We start from the raw sequence: 21,776 nt of genomic DNA on the forward strand, positions 1-21,776 counted from the left end.
ACTAAGTTACTTTAAAAGTAACTTATCAGTTACTTTTGATCAATTTTTCTCCTTTTGCTGCCTCAACATAAAAATTACATAAGAAAAATGTCATCACATGCAATTGAATTTTTCAAATAAGACTTAATCTTTGAGTTAGCGGGGGTTTAAATAGTTGATGGAGTTGATTTCAACCACCATTGAATTGTTATTGCTGTATCAGCAGCTAGTTATAAACGCAAATTTGAAATGCTGTTTTTGAAAGTGAATTTGATTTCATTTTTATTTTATAAGTGTTGATGTCATGAGAAACTGAATAAAGACAGCAAACCACACGGACATCTGACGTCGGAGTTTAGCGCGCTGTCTAGCGAGGATGTAGCTCCAATGTCTTGGTGAAGACATTACAATGATGTATAATACTTGTTTTTGATATTTATTTTGAGATTCGCCTTGAGAAGTCACCAGCGTAATTATTATTACATATTATTTTGCTATAAATTGTTGAGTTATTTTTAAAGTGCCAGCTTTATACCTATTTTGTTACAAAAATATCACTTTTAAAACTAAATCACAATTTGCAAAGAATCTAGGGGGGGACTAAGGTCAGATTTGGATTCACCTCCCCAGAATACATAAGAACACGTTTGGATCAATGCACCAAATTTTGTTGACCAGTGTATTTATCGTGATTTCTTGAGTGTAATACGCTCATTTATAGCACACCCCCTACAAAATCACTCAATTTTGTCTTTTGCACATGTACTGTTATACCGCCCTCCCTACCAGAGGTGGATAGAGTATTTTACTTAAGTAAAAGTAGCATTACCTCAAAATATTATTAATAATTACCCCAAAAATTTACTCAAGTACTGTACGAGTAAAAAAGTGCTTGCTGAATAAAATATTCAAGTAATGAGTAACTGCTTACAATGTCGGAATTTATTTTCCCCAAACAATGGCATTTTTTCCCCTCAGCACTACGTCATCTATATGAACTATTTTTTTCTGTACTATAACCAATTACGTGACTATAATAGGCCAGAGAATTACATAAAAATCTAAATTCCGAATACAAAAATCTTCAGAAATAAAACATCACCTGCCCATAGAGCATGAGTGTACGGCGCCCCTATAAAGTTAGCCAATTGCAGATATTGGCTAACTTGCATAGCAAAAGTCCGCTAGCTTAAATGCTATATACTAATGCTAATGTTTACCAGATAGTTTCTGGTGCGCACCAGATTGCTTAAATTAATTTTATTTCTGTCGATGTTCCTTTCGGGGCTCCGTATGAGTGCCCTCTAGTGGAGAAAACATATTTCCTCTCTGTCTATGTTCATTTGAAATTGTTGGAAACATTTGTTTTTGGGTTAAAACGTTTTAAATTTTACAGACATTTTGAGTAAATTTCGTTGACTAAAAGTAGATGACAACAAACACATTTTGAAATGACTAAAATATGACTTCTTCACCACTTTGGTCACAACCTTGGATGGATAAAATATGACTAAGACTAAAATGTATTTTCGTACAAAACACTAAGACAAAAACAAAAAAACGGCTGCCATTTCAATCCATGGGCTAAAAATCAGATTTTGACTACCAGTCTGAATAAGGCCTAAGTGATCGGTATGTGAGGACTGAGGAGCAACCTGTCAAATCTCCAACATCCTGAACAACGATAAACCACAAAGCCTGACGTGAAATCAAGCAAGAGAGAGCATTATTAAACAAAACATTATTTCCTCACCCAATATGCTGATTGCTTCTTCAGTCAAGGCAGTTGTGCATCAGTTTCCCGACGTGACGGACATGCCTAAGATCACAGCCTCTAAACACATCAAGATTCTTCTCAGTTCAGCTCACTATAAAGGAACTGCTGGAAAATGACGTACAGTGCTAGGATCAAACACGAACAAAATTGTTAGGTTTGATTACCATTGTTTGTATTTTTTTTTTTAATGTACAGTCACTTGAAATAATACTAAGTGAATACACATATTTAGAAAAAAAACATTCAATGATATAAAATAAAAATGCTGAGCAGAACAAGTCATTTCACTTGCTATAAAGAAAGAAGCAGGATATGCAAACTTTCACTGTTGAAGAGAGTAAGTTCCTTTTAACATTGACAGGATAAAACCTCCTTAAAAGGTCAATTCATACTCGAAGCCTGCAAAACTCACTTCTTTACAAGTGATGCAAACTTAAAAACTTACAGATAAATTACTTCTCAAAAGAAAATGCCCCCATTAGAGAAAAAAAAAAAAAGAATGAGAGGCTACTGCGTTTGTGTTAAACAGGATGCCAATGTTTTTATTCCAAAAAAAGTGCATAAGAGCAGCAGCATTACTGGGACAGTGTGGGACAAAATATCATTAATAAAAAATTAAATTAGAAGGGATTTTTTTTTAAAGAGACAAATTAAGGATTTTACTATAAAAAGGTGTCAAGAGGGATTACCTGCCAATGTTTTATCAAACCTTTTTTTGAGGCTCTGATACACTCGCCAAGTGAAGTCCTTTAAAAATGTTTGATATGTTGGTCAATGATCAAGTGGATGACAGCTATGCAGCCCAACACTGAAGAGAATATCAAACAAGTAAACAACTAAAATTGCACTCAAGGCAACAACCAGGATTTGTATACGTTATATAAAAACATCTCGTGAATCCCCATCACCTGTTTCTTTTTATCACACAACAGATGTGCGTGAAGGTCACATGGCGCCGGCCACATTTAAGAAAAGTCCAACTTGCTTTTTTGATTGGTTCTCATATGTATACATTACTTTACATTTGACAACTACTGCTGCTATTGCTTAAAAAAAAAAAATAAAAAAAAAAACTCCAATTGCCCTATGCCACAACTTATGATAGCACTTAAATAGATTCATTCAACAGCCAACACTAAAGTAAAAACAGCAGTAATAAAAAGAAACTTTTGAAATAATTTATGTCTTTGTATTCTCATGGACAATATGTGTTTAGAAATGAACCACTGGATCACTCTAAACATAGGCACAGTTTAAAAGAAAATATTTTCAAAAATAGAAAAAAAAGAAAAGAAAAAAAAAGTACAAAACAAGTATAAACACGCCATCGTTAGACCTTTGTTCTCTGTGGTCAAGAAAAATGAACACAAGTAATCATCTCGAAAGAGCGAGGTCGGTGTCAAAAAAAAGGGAAATGATGAAAAGAAAGATAACACCTTTGCGTTATGGCAGCAGCAGTAAATGTGATGATCCAAAGACTTTAGTTTGTTTTTGCATATAGCTGTACCCTCGCTCACAATGTTTGTAATTACTGTAAATACATTGGCAAATGGAGCACGGTTTTGTATGATTAAAAGACTTGCCACTTAGCTCACAGTTACTCAATATAGAAATCCATATATCTTCAGTTTTGGCAAAGAGATGGGAATATTTTCCTCCTGTCCGATTCGGAATGGATTGATGAGCGCTGGAGTCCGAGAATGACTGTTATAAAGTGGAGCGATGCAGAATCTCTTTTCCGTCCATCGCACACTGATGATTTGAGGGGGGGTGGCTGATTTTCTTACAGTGTATGATACACGGAATGGGGCGGGGCAGGCAGGCATGAGGGTGGGCTCCGTCCTCAGACCATGGCACGGTAAGGTCCCTGCATCTTGAGGAACTGGATGATATAGGAGGGGCCCCCACCAACAATCTGGGGTGGCAGATGGCTGAGGGGACAGTTTTCAATGCTCATGATGGACAACTTGCTGCACAAGGCCAACTCAAAAGGCAGGCTGTGCAGGTTGGGGTTGTCGTTGAGGTACAATTCCTCCAGGTTCTCCAGTGTGCCTAAGGAAAGAGTCAAGCACAAGTGCCTTATTAACATCTATGCGCAATCATTCAGACCAAAAACAGTGTATCACAAAAGTGAGTATACCTCTCTCATTTCTGCAGATATTTAAGTACCATAATTTCTGGACTATAAGGCGCGCCTGACTATAAGCCTCTACCCACCAAGTTTGACACGAAAACGGCTAGTGTTCTTAGATAAGCCGCACTGGACAATAAGCTATCCTCGCTGTATTATGGATATTTACCCCAAAAGATATTAACCGTTAACACTTTTTTTGACAGTGGCATCATAAGACTGCCATGAGAACAAATGAACCACCATGAAGCTTTGAACAACTTGGCTGCAAGACTTCATTGCTTCAAGAAGTTTAATTTGGCCATCACTGCTGCCTTGGTGGGAGAGAGTCAACCTCTGCTGCCACCTGCTGTTGCCGTCCAACATGCCTCCGAGCATGCATTGCAATGCTACAGATGTAAAAAAAAAACAATCAAAATTCATGTTCTGCGCTAATTATTTCTTCAGTTACTGTTCCACTTGTTTCATTAATTGCTAGTTATTGGATTTAGTAATATTTTATTTGACAGTGGCGTCATAAGACTGTCATAAGACAATCGTAATTATGACATGACATTGTCATGAGCATTAATGAATGCTTATAACAGATGTTTTTTCGTGTCATCCAGCAAATTATCTCACTTCTGAATGGATGTAAAAGATCTGAGCTGGACATAAAGAGAGTTACTGACATAATTTGCTGGATGACAATGAATGACATCTGTCATAAGGATTCAGTAATGCCCATGATAGTGGCATGTCATACAGTAATTATGACGGTCTTATGACAGTCTTATGATACCGCTGTCAAATACAGTGTTACCTATTACCCCAAATAAATCAACAAATAAACCGCACTGGACTATAAGCCGCAGGATTCAAAATGAGGGGAAAAAGTAGCGGCTTATAGTCCGAAAATTATGGTATATCTTTTCATGGGACAACACTGACAAAATGACACAATGAAAAGAAGTCTGTGTGCAGCTTATATAATGCAGTTAATTTTTTTTCTCCTCAAAATAACTCAAAATATAGCCAATAATAGCTAAACCCCTGGCAACAAAAGAGAGTACACCGATTGGAAACTACGTACATCCCTAACTGTCCAAATTGAGTACTGCTTGTCATTATCCCTCCAAATTGTCATGTGACTCGTTACAGGAGTGCTGCTGAGTGGCAGATGTTGTTGATCTCTCCAGACACGCTTGGAAATAGAGCTGAAACGAATACTCGAGCAACTCGAATAACTCGAGTTTAAAAACTGATCCGAGTAATTTTATTCACCTCGAGTAATCGTTTATTTTGACAGCTCTAAGCATCACGTTTTGCTCGGACTACTTTTAATGCGGGACAACGCGCTGATGTCACGTGCGTAGAGGAAGAAGCAAAAAAAAAAAAAAAAAAAAAAAACTGCTACAAACAACGCCGACGTTGCTAAATACTAGCCCACACGATGCTACGTTGGTAGCAGGTAGCGTCTGATGCGTCTCATAGAGATCACATGTATGTTGAACTAGATACGAAATGACAGAGTCAGCGGCGTTAGTAAACAGCCGCCATCTTAAAGCAGTAGAAAATAAATAAGATTAATGTTACTGTCACTAGCTCACATAACGTTAGCCCTGCGGAGGGCTAGGTTTCCTATTAATTATGACCACTGTCGATGCGTGGCTAACGTGTCTTACATACAGGCTTTAACATAACAGAGTTGTGGAGTGATGAGGGTGTAAAATAAAAACTTAATAATGTTCACTATCAATTTTAGCTCAGCTGTCATTGCTGGATAAAACACCAAGTAGCACTGGTCCCTAATGTGTTCCAATACAGCCTGTATCATACATTTATTTTGAACACTGCAAAAACAAAATCCTATCAGCACTTACAGTTTAGACTAACTTAAAACTTAACTAGAACTTAAAAATGGCTTGACACAAATAGAAACTAATCGCGGCGGGGTCTGGTCCCCATTAACCGCGAAAAACGAGGGATCACTGTAATACATTGTTCATCTTTTTTTCTTCTTTTTTAAAGGAACATTATGTAAGATTTGCACTTCATTTATTTATTAAAATGCCTAACAAACATGCTTTTTGGAAATTAGTTCTAACACTGTTCTCAATGGTTAAGCTGAAATTTTCCCAATTTAAAAGACTGTTTTGGACCACGAAAAGTCATAATGGATGTTTCGTTCACAAAGGAAGACTTCTATAAGCCGGTCATCAATGCATTTGTTTGGACGAAATGGCACGTGGACTTCACTTATAAGTAAAGGTAAGACTGTGTGTGCTAAAATAAAAAAAATATGTGTAAATAATGCAGATATGAGATTTTAAACACAATCAATTAATTGCTGCCAATCAAATGGTGAATACTCTGCTCTGGAGAGCTCATATGTTTGTAAATCTGACTGATGACGTCACTCCCTCACCAGTTATGAACCTCACCGCACCTCACTGTGAAACGCTTATCTGGCAACCCAAAACGAGAAGGGATGTTGTGCGCGTCAACATTTGGATCCTGGTTGTAATGCCATTTTTGGCCGTCAGTCTTACTTATTATTTAAAAATTGAAACGACAAAATACGCCGCAGCCGCCCTGGATCTTAAACAAAAATGAGAAAATGAAGTATTTACCAATCTCTTCGGGGAGATGTTGCAGCAGGTTCTCCCCCAAACCCAGATGAGTCAAGTTGGTAAGGTGGCCAATGCCTCTCGGTAATGTTGTCAGCTGGTTATTTGTTAACACCAATTTCTAATGAATTGAGAATGCCAGACAGTAATCGATAGGAAAAAACACATTTTTAAATTCCTCATTGCACTTCAATGTTCATGACCACAATATTCTCATTGTGTGAATGCTACTCAAACAGAACTAACAACAATGTATTTGCAAAACTTGCCTGTAAATCCTTGAGATAAGCTATTTCATTGGGGAGGCATTCCAATTTGTTTTCCTCCAAGTCAAGCTCTCGAAGCTTTCTCAAATTGCCGATACCGTGCGGTAACTTTTTTAAAAGATTATTGGACAAAATTAACACCTGTGAACAAGAAAAAAAAAACAAGGCGTCAAATATGATTCAATCCAAGGAATTTAGGATTGTCATCGTAAAGTACGTCTGTCGATCGGGACTGACACTACAATGCTCTGTGTGCGGCAGGCTGAAGGCTCACCTCAAGAGACACCAGACCACAGACGTCCTCTGGGATCTTGGTCAGCTGATTGGTGGCTAGGTTAAGCTCCACCATGGAGGTCCATGTGCCAAAGTCCAACGGCAAAGACGTTAACTGGTTGTCCTGAGAAAGACAATGGCATGCATTTAATAAGCTAAATGTGAGACAACTTAGAGGGTCAATACAAGGATCATACTGTTCAAGCAGCTGAGCACCACTTGGATAACTGAGTTAGTTGGCGCCTGAATCAATTCTTATACACTTAAATACACCCAATGCCAATGAGTCTGTGTAATATTACTCCAGTATATGTTGTACAAACAGACACAGACATTTAAAACATGGCTGTACAGTCCCTGACAAAAGTCTTGTCGCTTATCCATTTTGTAGAAACAATTGCTAATAACCTGACTTTTAAGTTTTCAATTGTTTTCAGAAATGGCTCATATGAAAGCTAAGACCCTCCCAAATGATGTTGAATGTACAAAAATATATTTGTTTCATTGAAAAAAGATTGATCATTTAATGAAGATATAAAGGTCAAATTTTGGCAAGACAAAAGTTTGGTCGCCTACAGAAAGTAGTATGAAAATTGAACAAAAAATGTACTTCAAATTAGGGCTGCAGCTGTCGAATAATTTAGTAATCGAGTATTCGACTGAAAATTCTATCGATCAATTGAGCAATCGGATAAAAATATTTTTAGGTAAAGAGCAATTATAAATATACATGAGAAAACAAGACATTTCACCTAAGATCGAACCATTTTCAGACAATCAATGTCTCTATTTTCGATGTGCATTAATGAAAACAGCCAACAATTGCATCTCAGACGTGATTAGAAAAAAAAAAACAAATTCGCTTTCACTCAAAAAACTTCCAGACCTTATTAAAAAAAAAATTTTTTTTTTTAAATTATATATATATATATATATATATATATATTCCTTACCAAAAAATGTCATTACGCTGATAGGATTATGAGTTTTTACAGTGTTCAAAATAGGGCTGCAGCTATCAATTATTTTAGTAGTCGATTAATCGATGAACTACTTAGTTCGAATAATCAAATAATCTGATAAGAAACATAAAAAAATGAAAATACCTGAGCTGAGCCTGAAACGGTATAAAAAGAATAAACGAGGATCTATGTACAACAAAAGAACAATTGGCTAGCTAGCTTAAATGCTATAAAATGGTAAGGTTTTTTTTTTTAACCATGCTCTTAACAAATGGTTCAAACGCATATGCCCACAAAAACAGTTAAATTTACCTACAAACTAAAATAGAAATGCATTAAAAAAAACATTAGCTTAAACAAAAACTTAGCTTATGTTGGTCTTAACAGAGAGCAGCTGGATTCATCCATGTGAAATGAGACACACTAGAAGGCAGTGTATGCACCCAAATCATTACAACTAAAGGCAAACACTTTCAAAACAAACCATTACAATGCCACTATAATTAAACGAATACTCGAAGCAGCAAAATTTAATTTGAATCTTTTTTTTCTAATCGAATACTCGAGTTAATCGATTAATCGTTGCAGCACTACTTCAAATACAAAAATATGTTACATAACATAAGCGAATTAAGTAGTGGCGCTGTGAGATCCAAATTTAATATTTTGTTTCTGCACCCAGATCTCTCAGGTGCAGACATTAAAAAACCGTGTGGCATTTGCCAAGGCCCACAGCCAGTCAAAAGTTTGGACGCTGGAAAAGTGGCAAAAGGTGGATTTTTCCAGATGAATCTTCAATTGAATTACACCACAGTCGCCGCAAATATTGCAGGAGACCTACTGGAGCCGGCATGGATCCGAGATTCACTCAGAAAACAGTGAAGTTTGGTGGTGGCAAAATCATGCTCTGTGGTCACATATGGAGGTGAGCGAGAGATCTGCAGGGTGGAAGGCAACACAAATAGTCTGAAATATCAACAAATCTTAGCTATCTCTTACATTCCTAACCATAGAAAGGGACAAATTCTGCAGCAGGATGGTCCTCCATCGCACTCTTCAATCTCTACCTCAAAGTTCCTCAAGGCAAAGAAGATCAAGATCCTCCAGGACTGGCCATCCCAGTCACCAGACATGAACATCACTGAGGATGTCTGGGCTAAGATGAAAGAAGAAGCATTGAAGACGTAACCCAAGAATGTTGATGAACTCTGGGAGGCATGCAAGACTGCTTTCTTTGATGTTCCTGATTACTTCATCAATAAATTGTATGAATCCTTGCCGAACCACATGGATGCAGTCCTTCAAGCCCATGGAAGTCATACAAAATATTAAATTTGGATCTCACAGCACCACTACTTAATTTGTTTATGTTATGTAACATATTTTTGTATTTGAAGTACATTTTTTGTTCAATTTTCACACTACTTTCTGTAGGCGACAAAACTTTTGTCCTGCCAAAATTTGACCTTTATGTCTTCATTAAATGATCAATCTTTTTTCAGAGAAACAAATATATTTTTGTACATTCAACATTTGGGAGGGTCTTGGCTTTCATAAGAGCCATTTCTGAAACCAATTGAATAATTAAAAGTCAGGTTATCAGCAATTGTTTCGACAAAATGGATAAGCGACAAGACTTTTGTCAGGGCCTGTATATGTTAAAACAGCATTTTAAATTTTGGTTAATTAATCTGACCTTCCTTTGAGGAAAATAAACAAAACAAATACATTTGTAATCTCGCTATGGTCAACCCTTATTACATGCAGTTTTATGATGCGTAAAAGTACAGCAACTCTGACATTTTCATATTGTACGTGGAGTACGTCAGCTTGCATTGTCAGTGTTGTGCTGTGCCTCTTCCTCAATCTCCTTAGTTTAGGATGTGTTTCAAGTTAGGCTGCGTTCCACCTTGCTTGTTTGGAAACACATGGAAAGATTTGTTTTCTTATCTTGGTAAGAGAGAATAAGCAATGTTGCTTTAGCCTTTAAAGGTCTGTGCTTAGTGATCATCACACACTAAATGTAACTCCTTGCGTTAGAATAGCAGTCATGTTAGCATTAGCATCAACTTTAGCATGGCGAGCATCCTCTGAAACAACTTTTTTTTTTTTTCTAGATACAGTTTGTGGCTTCTAGGCGGGCTTAATTAGAATAAGAATTACTGCTTTTGCTGCTGAGTGTGTACTATCATCACCAAGTTGGCATTGCCCTTGTAGACGCTCCAATATGTGCTCGTCCCTCTATGTACATTCGAAATTGTTGGAAACCTTTATTTTTGGAATAAAGTTTTAGAATTTTACAGATGAAAATATTTTGAGTAACTGTGACTAATACTAGACGAAGACAATTTTGTTTAATTAATTCGGGTGGATATACTGCCTAGGCTAGGGCAACAGTTAATATGACATAACTTATTTAACATGGCTGGATCCAGCTGCTCCCTGTTAAGTTTTTGTTTGAGCTAATATGATTGTTTATGCATTCGTAAATTAGTTTAGAGGTATTTTGCAGTTTATGTGTTTGAACGAATTGTTAAGAGCTTTGGAAAAAAAACGTTACCATTTTATAGCATTTAAGCTAGTGGACTTTTGCTATGCAATTTAGTGAACTCCTCTTTTGTTGTACTTTGATCCTCATTTATTATTTTTTGCACCGTTTGTGTCAAAACTAAGGTATTTTAATTTATTATTAAATGGATTTATTCTTTATTATGCATTTTATATCTTGTGGAATGAAACTGCAATTCTGCATAATTTGAAAAAAAAAAAAAAAACACTGCGGAATTTTATTTTGTACTTGGATTTAATGCTCTTTTGAAAGTGCAATCTTCTAAAATTTATTCTGCAACGCATTAAATGTTCCTAATCCGATTACTCGATTATTTGAACTAACAAATTGATAGATTAATCGATTACCTAAATAATCGATAGCTGCAGCCCTAACTAATACTAAAATTAAAAGGGCTGCCAAAAACAACACTGATAAGGTGCATTTGATTATGAGGCGTACTGTTGACTTTTGAGAAAGTTGAAGGCTTTTAGGTTCTTCTTATACTGCGCAAATTAAGGTATTTCATACAAATTATAAAAGTGTGTTCTATTACTATTAATATGGTCAACGAAGCCATGCACACATACACGATTTAAAATATATTCATATTTAAAGAGTACTATACTTTTCAACATGATTTTATGGGGGAAAATAGAATTATGTTGGAAGTAATTAAAGAAAAAAAATTTCTTAGATAAAACACGTACCTTCATGTTAAGCTTGCTTAATACTTTGGCCCTGATGAAGATTCCAAAAGGGATCTTGTTTATGCGGTTGTGCTCCATATTGAGCGAGTAGATGGTTGAGAACTGGGAAGGTCCACCCACTGGGTATGACTGGAAGCAGTTCCTTGCTAATGTCAGGCTAGTCAGGTTGACCAAACTTGACAGGAGGCCCTGGTTAATAACAAAAAGAGGCATGACAATAACGAGTGCGGGGCAATTTTGAAAGAGGTAGTAGAGCAAAAAAATTTTTTTAGGTCGATCATGGTGATCAGCCATTACATTTTTAAGCTAACATAACATGCTGCTGATGGAAACTGAATAGTTTGGAAGATTTTGAACAGTCCCTCAAACAGAGTCCAATGTTGATGTTTTCAAGCAGTTTAATACATTCCAGTTGATGTAATGCTAGAATACATAACAAAGAAACTTGCACATATTGTACATTGAAATGTGCCACCCATGTACAGTCAATGTAAGGCTCATTGAAAAAGTGTGAAAACAGTCACTTATGCCACTATTTAGCCTGCTCATAATATCACAGTGCAACCTTGTTTTTTATGACATTCGTGGATTTCGGAGATTCGGAAGTTTCGACAATTATTTCTCAGGATAAAAAGCACATCTATCATTTGGGAGTATTTTGGATTTGAGACTAAAGACGTACACTAAAAAAATGTCCTTTGCAAAACTTGTCACACTAAGGTACAGTGTATCACCAAAGTGAGTACACCCATCGCATTTTTGCAGATATTTAAGTATATCTTTTAATGTGACAACACTGATAAAATGACACTGGCACAATGAAAAGTAGTCTGTGTGCAGCTTATATAATAGAGTTGATTTATTTTCCCCTCAAAATAACTCAAAAGTATAGCCTTTAATATCTAAACCCCTGGCAACAAAAGTGAGTACACCCCTTAGAAACTACGTACATCCCTAAATGTCAAAATTGAGTACTGCTCGTCATTTTCCCTCCAAAATGTCATGTGACTCGTTACAGGAGTGCTGTCAGCATTGCTGCCGAAATTGAAGAGGTGGGGCGTCAGCCCAGGAAGAAGCCTCTACTGAGGACGGTACACAAGAAAGCCCGCAAACAGTTTGCTGAAGACATGTCAACAAATCGTATGGATTATTGCAACTATGTCCTATGGTCTGAAGAGACAGGCGGACATTTTGGAGGGAAAATGACCAGCAGTACTCAATTTGCACATTTAGGGATGTGCGTAGTTTCTAAGGGGTGCACTAACTTTTGTTGCCAGGGGTTTAGATATTAATGGCTATATTTTGAGTTATTTTGAGGGGGAAATAAATCAACTCTATTATATAAGCTGTACACAGACTACTTTTCATTGAGTCAAAGTGTCATTTTGTCAGTGTTGTCCCATGAAAAGATATACTTAAATATCTGCAGAAATGAGAGAGGTGTACTCACTTTTGTGATACACCGTATGGGGTCGCGATGTCCCGATCGCATATTTTTGCACTAGAGTCCGTGTCACCTGATTTTGAGAATTTGCCGATACAGAGTTCCAATCAGATACCGAAAAAGTAAAAAAAAATAAAAAAATAAAAATATATATATTAAAAAAAAACTTTTAAACATGCTACTGTCCCACCGTGCTGCCTTCATAATGTGAATTACTTTAAAACAAGACTAACATAGAAAATTACTTGTCTTTATTAAATGCTTCATTAAGTGAGTCCACTCAAATCCACTCATGCTTTGATTCTCACGCTGCTGAAAACAGCCTCTCACTTCCACAATGAGTTGCCACAGCGTCACAGCACACTTCCGCTAATGTTTAACAAGCTAGACAATGATTAACAGATGTGCGCCTTTGACGGTAGAGCTACCAAGCTTCTCTGGCAAGATCAAAGCCTCAAACCTGTCAATCATTGTTAACTTTAAATAGCTAACTCCAGGGCAATGCTGACCAGGAAAAGCAGCAGGAGGGAGAGTTAAAAGCTGTACAAGCATGAAGCAGGAAAACAAATATCTTTTAAATTAAAAACCGATTCAGATCCTCTGAAAAATGGTGCGATCGGCCCGATTTCCAATCAAGTGATCGGATCGGGACAGCCCTAATATGGGGAACTGTGAATGAAATCGAAATTGCGATATCTATAGAAAAAAAAGATTTTTTTCTTGAATTGTTCAGCGCTAGTAACCGATATCGGATATAACCAAAACGATACTAAGCCCTACATCTAATTGTTTCCGGGAACTGGAGAACCAGTGCGGCTTGCCGTCCAATTGTGATGTGCGCGCTTGAAATGAAGTTAAAGAGATTACTTGGCAAATTTTTGTTTCCATTTCAAGAACTGTCAGTTATCCTTCAAACTAGTTTTGTGCTAAAATGCAAGTGTAATTTTGTTAAATAAGAGCATGTCAAATATTGTGTGCAGTAAAAATTCTGTCAATCCAAAACATTACTATCGTCATCACAAATTTTCTTGAAATATCATGATTTAATTTTAAGGCTATACATCCCACAACTATTCCATGAAAATTAATACCTTTCACATTTGGAGCACTAGACTATGTTATTTGTTGAACTTACCTCTGGTAACACTGAAATGTTATTGTTTTCAAGATTTAGCTCTTCCAGTTCTCGACATTTGGCTAATGATCTGGGGATGGCTGATAATCTATTGTATCTCAGACCCAAGCGATTTATGCTGGCAAGGTTCCCTGAAGTACAAGATATGCACCATTATTACTTCTCAACACAACAAGTCATTTAATGCTTATTCAGTGATTATACTGATCAAACTAAGTAGCCTACCTATAGTCTCTGGAAGGTCTAAGAGCTCATTGTGCTGCAAGTCTAGGTTGGTTATTTGTGTGCAATTTCCAATCTCCTTGGGTAAGTGCTCCAGCTGATTATGGGCAACATCCAGTGTAATGAGGATGCGAAGTTCCCCTGCAAACCCATACAAAACACAGCCAATGAGTTAACAGGTACAAGATGACTTCATCTATAAACAGCAGAGGTGGGTAGTAATGCGTTACATTTACTCTGTTACATTTATTTGAGTAACTTTCTGAGAAAAAAAATGTACTTCCAAGAGTAGTTTTCCCACGTCATACCTTTTACTATAACTTCAGTAGATTTGTGAAGAAGCGCTGCTCTTATTCCGCTTCTTTGGGTTTACACGAGAATAGTTACATTTTTCCTCTTTATTCTACATATTAAATTTTACTTTACTTTTGCCTGAGATGCCCAGTCGTTCTACCAGTTTGACCAATGATTCGTGGAAACAATCATCACTAGTGCTGCAACGATTAATCGATTACTCAAGTATTCGATTAGGAAAAAAATATTCGAATTAAATTTTGTTGCTTCGAGTATTCGTTTAATTAAAGTAGCGTTGTAATGGTTTATTTTGAACGTGTTTGCATTTAGTTTTATTGATTAGGGTGGATACACTGCCCTCTGGTCTGCCTCTTTTCACATGGCTGAATCCAACTGCTCCCCGTTAAGACCAACGTAAGCTAAGTTTTTGTTTGCGCTAATATTTTTCAATGCATTCACAATTTAGTTTATAGGTATATTTAGCCGTGTTTTGTGGGAATGTGTGTCTGAACCATTTGTTAAGAGCATTGTAAAAAAAACTTTAGCATTTTATAGCATTTAAGCTAGCGTACTTTTTCTATGTAAGTTAGCCAACTGTTCTTTTGTTGTACATAGATCCTCATTAAAAAAATTTATATATACCGTTTGAGGCTCAGCTCAGGTATTTTAATTTTTCATGTTCCTTATCAGATTACTCGATTATTCGAACCAACTAGTCCATCGATCAATGGACTACTAAAATATTCGATAGCTGCAGCCCTAGTAATCACGACTATTATAATAATCAGACGCAACGACGGTCATGACAACACACAAACTGGCAGTCGGAAGTCCTAGGATTATGCCGGTGTGTTCAATTACATGGCGTCTTGAATGTGCCATGAAAAAAATAACCAATTGACATAGAGCGTTGCCATCAACATTACTTGAAAGCGCAGATTTCAACCTCTTTTTGTCTTTTGTTATCGGACGTTATAATAATGGTTGATCTTCATGGCGCTGTGAAAAGAAAAAATATACCGTCGTTTAAAAGAAAACAAAAACTGACATTGTAAGCAGTTACGTTAGAATTCGTTTCACCAAATTTTTTACTTGAGCATTGTTGTTTTTGCTCAACAATGACGGTAACGAAAATGTTTCGTCAACGAACACTTTTTTTTCATGACGATGAGCTATAAACATGGCTTCGGCGACTAGAACATAACGAGATGAAAGCCTGTTTTTGTCTGACAAGACGACAACTATACGAAAATGTGACAGTTTCTGTCATATGTTCACAATACGTGACATTTTCAGACTGTACGTGGAGTACGTCAACTTGCACCGTAGCAGTGTTTGGGTCGCAGCTTGGCGAGCACCCTAAACGCGCTGGCTTTTTTTTTTTTTTTTTTCAACATACTGTTCGTGGCTTCTAGGTGTGTTTAATTGAAATTATTGTACTGCTTTTCCAGCTGAGTGTGTATTATTATCACCAAGTTGGCATTGTCTTTGTAGATGCTACAATATGCGCTCGTATATGCGCTCGTCTATGTTCATTCCAAATTGTTGGAAACCCTTATTTTTTGACTAAAACTTTAAATTTTTACAGACCAAAACATTTTGATTAACTGTCTAAAACTAGACGAAGACAAACACATTTTGAATTGACGAAAATATATGATATTTTCATCCAAAAGACTAAGACAAAAATTAAAAGAGCTGCCAAATGCAACACTGTACTTGAGTATATTTATTGGGTCACTACTTTTACTTTGACTTGAGTAATATTATTTTGAAGTAGCGCTACTCTTACTTGAGTAAAATTTCCAGCTACTCTACCCACCTCTGACAAACAGTAGAGATAGACGTTTGACCTACCAATCTCCGCGGGAAGCTGCTTGATCTTGTTCTCCCGGATACTGAGCATGGTGAGCTTGGAAAGGTTCCGGATGTCTTTCTCCACTGTGGTGATGCGGTTGAAGCGTAGGTAGAGCGTGGCCAGCGACGTCAGTCTGTAGACTACCGGCGGGATCTCCCTCAACTTGTTGTGCCGGAGATCAAGCATGCGAAGCTTCTTAAGGGAGTCCAGTGAGTCGGGCAAGCTGGTCAAGGAGTTCTCACTCAAGGCCAAAGTGAGCAGGCCTGAGAGGCAACCCACTTCAGGTGGTAGGCTCTGCAGCTTGTTGCTGTATAGATAGAGTTCAGCCAGCTGCGTCAGCTCCTTAATGGAGGTGGGCAGCATGTGAATAGAACGTTTGGAGAGATCCAGTCTCATGGAATTTTCCTCCCTGCACTTGTTAAGCTCTTTAATCACCTCGGCATTGCTGGACTTCTTGCGTGTACCCGGTGCCGGGTTAGGCCGCTTTATCGTATTGTCGACAGAGAAGGCAACACCCGGTGTTGAGCTGCTGGTGTCCTTCTTACCTTCTTTGGTCTCTTTCCCTTTGGTCTTGGTTTCTTTGCCCCCTCCATCCTTGAATTGGCCAGCTAGAGCCTTGGCATCCTTTTCCCTTTCTTTGCCTCCCGAACCACTTTTGGGGTCCTTTTCTTTAGAATCTTTTTCTTTGCCTAAAGTACTACTCATGTCGACGTTATCGATCTTCCTGCAGAGTTGCTCATGAGTTTCTCGTCAGGTTACTTATTTAGGACAAAAAGGGGTGTGGAAAACAGAGAAAACATCGCCGTGCGAAACCACACACTTCTGATTCTTCTCGGGAGAAGCAAATTTCGCAACGTTTTCAAATGTTGCTCCTTTGTTAAAATGCCAGTGAGTAAAAAATCTGGACTGTGGCATCCGTGGACCACATGCTTCAGCGTTGAAGCTGCATATAATCGCAGGACTTTTAAGCAAAACTTTTGGAATTCCTTCAGGCTCAAAGGGTCATCAAGGTCTTGGTAATCCGCCTGTTGAAGAAAAAACATTTTTACATGTTGGCAGTTTTAAAAAGAATGATTTTGAGCTTTCTCAAATGTGATGACAATTCGGGCGATTTGTACGACCTTTTGAAATATTCATTAGTTTCTCGCATTTTAGAAACTTTGCGAGTACAGGTTAGTGGTGATTACAAATTGTAATTTATGGGGTCTCGAATCCAGATTGTGTCGCAACCGAACCGAGAAGGACAAACTTCCCTGTGCAGTTCATTGCATAGAACTTTGCTTCAGCCTTATTATGTAATACTTTTTGTGTTCTGTATATTTTATACTCAGAGTAATTGTGTATTTTTAATCCATCCTTTTTTGCCCATATTTTTTACAACTATTGTCATATGGTATTGTCAAATTTAAAATGTTGAAAAATAAACGGAACATCTTGATATTGTATCTTTAAATAACTTTTATTACCAGAAACACACCAAAGCACACAAAATTGTGTTGAGTACCGGTATCAATACGCAGATACCCAGAATCCGTAGAATACCCGTTGGTGTGTTAAGGTAACAAGGTTCAGTTAGCCCACGTTTCGGTTTGGACCTCGGTTTTGGGATCACTTGCCACGTTTACATGGAGCCAAATATTCCAATTACAATCGGAATATTTGTTCAAACCGAATAAATGTGTTCCATATAAACACCTCATTCGGAATGAACAGGCCCAAACCGAATGGAATTTCATTCCGATTCACAGGGGTGGAATATTCCTTTTCCCAAACCGATTAGAAGTAAAATTATATCATGTAAACAGGGAAGCGGAATGGTGTCTGGTTGCGTTCTTTCTGCGCATGCTCCGTACTGACGTGGTGACGTCACTTGGTGACGTAAGTAACGTCACTTGCAACATGGCTTCCAAGCACACGCACAGCGCACCCACACAACTTTTTAAATGAACGGCGTATCATTCTGAAGTTTTGTTTCCACTCGAAAAGTTAAAACAGCAGCTGATCTGACAATCGATCTCCATGTTTTGCAACGTGACGCTTTGTTTTGATTAATCTGCGCATGTCAGACGGCAGTTGTCAAACGTCCTTTCGGAATAAAGGCGGTCACATGTAAAGGCTGGATCGGAATAGATGAAGTGACATGTAAACAGCTGATGTGAAATTTCCATTCGGAATGATTTGACTCGGTATGAATAAAAGTCAGCATGTAAACGTGGCTAATGTTTCGTTTCGGTTTCGGTTTGCGTTTTTTTTTTTTTTAAGCTGCCTTTATTTTGCTTTTTAAAAAATGAAATAAACACTTAAAATGTAAACATTTTCGACTGTTAAAATGCCTCTTAGCTCTTTGGCTAGTGTAGTGACTGACTAAAGAAAAACACACACAGTAGTAAAAAAGTTACTTGGCAAAGTAACTGGTGATACCTTTCATGTTTTTTTTTTTTTTCATAAAAAAAACAAACAAACAAACAAACCCAAAAACATAGTAACCTTTGCTATGTTTGGAGGTCATTTAATGTTGTGAATCAACCGTTAAAGTTGATAAAATTGTTCCCGTTTTTGCATTAGTTCCCTTCTGTCTACTTTCGACATGTGAAAATTTTAAAACTGTTTCATCCTTTAAAGATAGACTAAAATCAAGATTTTGCCGATTTAGGAGTATTTTAGATAAAAAGTTGCTTAGGTTCGCTCGTAAGGTTTATTACAACAGAGCCTTTCTGAGAAGTTTACTGCTCTAAAATGGCGGCTGTTTACTAACGCTACCGAGTCTGTCATTTCACATGTAGTTCTATATGCATGAGATATCTAGGCGTAGATTGTATGTTGTCGGCTAAGTCAGGTAATATTGGAGCCACCTAGCCTAGCATCGCGTTTGCTACAGCGTCTCAACAAACACTCTTCCCTCTCAGAGTCTCTGACTTTTCTCGCGTCATTCAAACAACGCATTGTCTTGTTGCAGAAACGGTGACCAAATCCGAACGGATGAAAAAAAAAAACTTAATGCACGAAAAACGTGCAGATTTTGAACGTAACGTACGGCGTACACATTTAAAAATGAGTGCTCACTTGTACAAATTACGACGAGACCGTACAATTTTACAGGTATGAATTATAGTGGACCGTCACAGGTAGTAGCACTCTGTAGCACGGGACGTCCAACTTCCAACTATCAGTGGTCAGGGCGAAACTATGTGCTTTAGCGAAATCATCTTCGATGGCTTTGCGTGCCATTTCATAAATGTTGGGGATTACGTTTTTGGAGAAATATGTCCGCGAGGGAACAATGTAACGCGGGTCAAGCGTTGCAAATACATTAACGAAGTCCGCCGTGTGTTTTCACTGGTGTCATCTTCGGGGTTGTCCTACCCTGAGAAAGTGATATCTGTGGGTGATGCCGGCTGAGGTGCCGGAGTCATGTTATAAAAGTGTTGCCATTAGCATGGGGAACAAGCGCTGAGCAATGCTTGCAATTTTGTTTTTTCTTCAATATTTTCTCTCCCTCCGCATTGTAGTCCACGGGGAAACCAAAATGTTGCCACACCGCAGATTTGAAAGAAGCCGGTGCTTCCTCAAAATTCGGTCTTTCCGCTCCTCCGCTCGCCATAGCTATTTGTTTTGTTTCTTGTTTCACTTTCACTTCGCTCGTAAGCGAGAGAGGGCGTTACTCGGCTTCTATTACACAGGTGCTGGACAGCGATCCGACATTTACTTGGGGGGCGGGAATTTCTCCACAGCGGTGCTTCACGTCACACACAGGCACACAGAGCTCGATCAATTCATTCCAAAAGGTGCGGTTCATAAAGGCGTATTGAACCGTACAAGGCGAACCGTACGGTTCGGCTTTGAAATGCAAACCGCTGCACCGCTATGGGCAATACAGTGCTTTTTTGGAAATAAATGACTTTTATTGCACTTTTCTACCTTCAAGGTACTCAAAAAGCTTCAACTGAATCCTCATTCATCTCACTCTGACCCGGCATCAGGACCAATAGGTAGGAGTGGGAACCTCTTGGTACCTCACGATACAATACGATTTGAGACACAACGCTCACGATAACGATAATCTGACGATATGGCGATACAACGATTATCGATACATTGGTCAGGAAATCATTCTAGGATATTCTACAAATGACTACCGTAATAAACAGAAAAACAAGCTTCTGCTGTGAATTGGAATGAGTTTATCACTAGTAGACATCCAATCCATTTGAACTGGGAGGGTGACACAACTTCAAGCGGATTAAACGTCTATGGCCGTCAGTGGCAGCCAATGCCAGGCAATGAGGTAATTTTGGGCCATTTAAGGTCATTAACCTGTTGATTTTCAGTTACTTCTTGTTGATTTTGGGGTATCTTATGGGTCACTTCCTGTTGATTTTGAGTTACATAACAGGAAGTGGCCTGGGAATCACCCAAACGAATAGGCAGTGACTCAAACTCAACAGGAAATAACCTGTAAATGCCCTAAAATGAACAGCAAGTGACCTGAAAATGCTCTAAAAATCAGACAGAATGACTGTGAATGGTCTGGTTTCAAATGAATGAACGTTTCTAGTCTAAATGGATTGGGCGTCGAGCACCGTCAATGCAGCTTTAGAGTTAACTGAGACGCTATTATGGTGGAAGATTTTGGTGGCAACTTGTTGGTTCCTTTTTATTTTTTTTTGACATTGACACCTTTTTAAAATGATATCTCGATTCTTGGCAGGAGCATATCGAGAACTTTTGGGGATACAAAGTATCATGATATATCACCATTTCGATATTTTGTGTTTTGTCACACCCCTACCAATAGGAGCCTTCAGTATCTTGCTCTGGGACACTTCAACATAATAATTGACACTCAAACCCACAATCTTTGGGTTGGAAGCATTGTTTATTCCGTCAACAATGACGATAATAAAAATATTTTATACAAATACAATTTTTTCATGTCGATGATGCCACGAGCTAAACACATGGCTTGGGAACATAGCAGGACAAATGCCAGTTTTCATCTGACGAGACGAAAATGCTACATAGTACCTGTCATTTGTTCATAATGCGTGACATTTTCATATTGTACGTGGAGTACGTCAACTTTGCATTGTAGCAGTATTTGGGTCGTGTCACTCATGTCAGATGCGTCTGTAACCCACATGAGCAAAAGTGCACAATAAAAAAAAAAATTGTATGTAATCGTTTCACAAATTTTGCGAAATATATTAGTTCATATTTGATTTATTTTTATCAAACTAATGATAAATAAATAAAACAATCCCGCCCTCGTATGTTTCAGTAGGTAGCAAGATAGGTTGCAGAACACAATTGAGCGGCAACACAGACAGACAGACAGAGAGAACTGCCTAACAGGCGAGTGAACACATCGCTTGGATGGGAGTATTTTGGCTACTGAAAAGAAGCAGATGGCCGCGTCTTAAGGACGTCAGACGTCAAGACTTGCTTGCAGATGATGGCTGCAGGGGGGGGGGGGGGCAACACCTCAAACTTGATTTCACATTTACGTGCCCATCATCAGACTCTTATACAAAATTTAAGGTAAGTAAAAGCTATCATTTACATTTCCCA

At 37.9% G+C, this 21,776-nt stretch overlaps 1 protein-coding gene across 1 annotated transcript in view; it reads right to left on the reverse strand.

Annotated features, from left to right (window-relative positions):
* Positions 1-449: 449 nt before the first annotated feature.
* The window catches only part of shoc2 (SHOC2 leucine rich repeat scaffold protein), a 34,616-nt gene continuing 13,289 nt past the window's right edge, over positions 450-21,776 (reverse strand). Inside the window, exons 2-9 of the mRNA XM_057844266.1 lie at positions 16,208-17,233; positions 14,060-14,197; positions 13,835-13,965; positions 11,256-11,444; positions 7,037-7,159; positions 6,766-6,903; positions 6,500-6,617; positions 450-3,808 (exon numbers count right to left, since the gene is read on the reverse strand). Coding sequence (XP_057700249.1) covers positions 3,600-3,808; positions 6,500-6,617; positions 6,766-6,903; positions 7,037-7,159; positions 11,256-11,444; positions 13,835-13,965; positions 14,060-14,197; positions 16,208-16,913 — 1,752 coding nt within the window. The 5' untranslated portion in view covers positions 16,914-17,233 and the 3' untranslated portion in view covers positions 450-3,599. The remainder of the gene's footprint in view (positions 3,809-6,499; positions 6,618-6,765; positions 6,904-7,036; positions 7,160-11,255; positions 11,445-13,834; positions 13,966-14,059; positions 14,198-16,207; positions 17,234-21,776) is intronic.

Source organism: Corythoichthys intestinalis, chromosome 8, assembly GCF_030265065.1.
Source record: "Corythoichthys intestinalis isolate RoL2023-P3 chromosome 8, ASM3026506v1, whole genome shotgun sequence".
Taxonomy (NCBI): Eukaryota; Metazoa; Chordata; class Actinopteri; order Syngnathiformes; family Syngnathidae; genus Corythoichthys; species Corythoichthys intestinalis.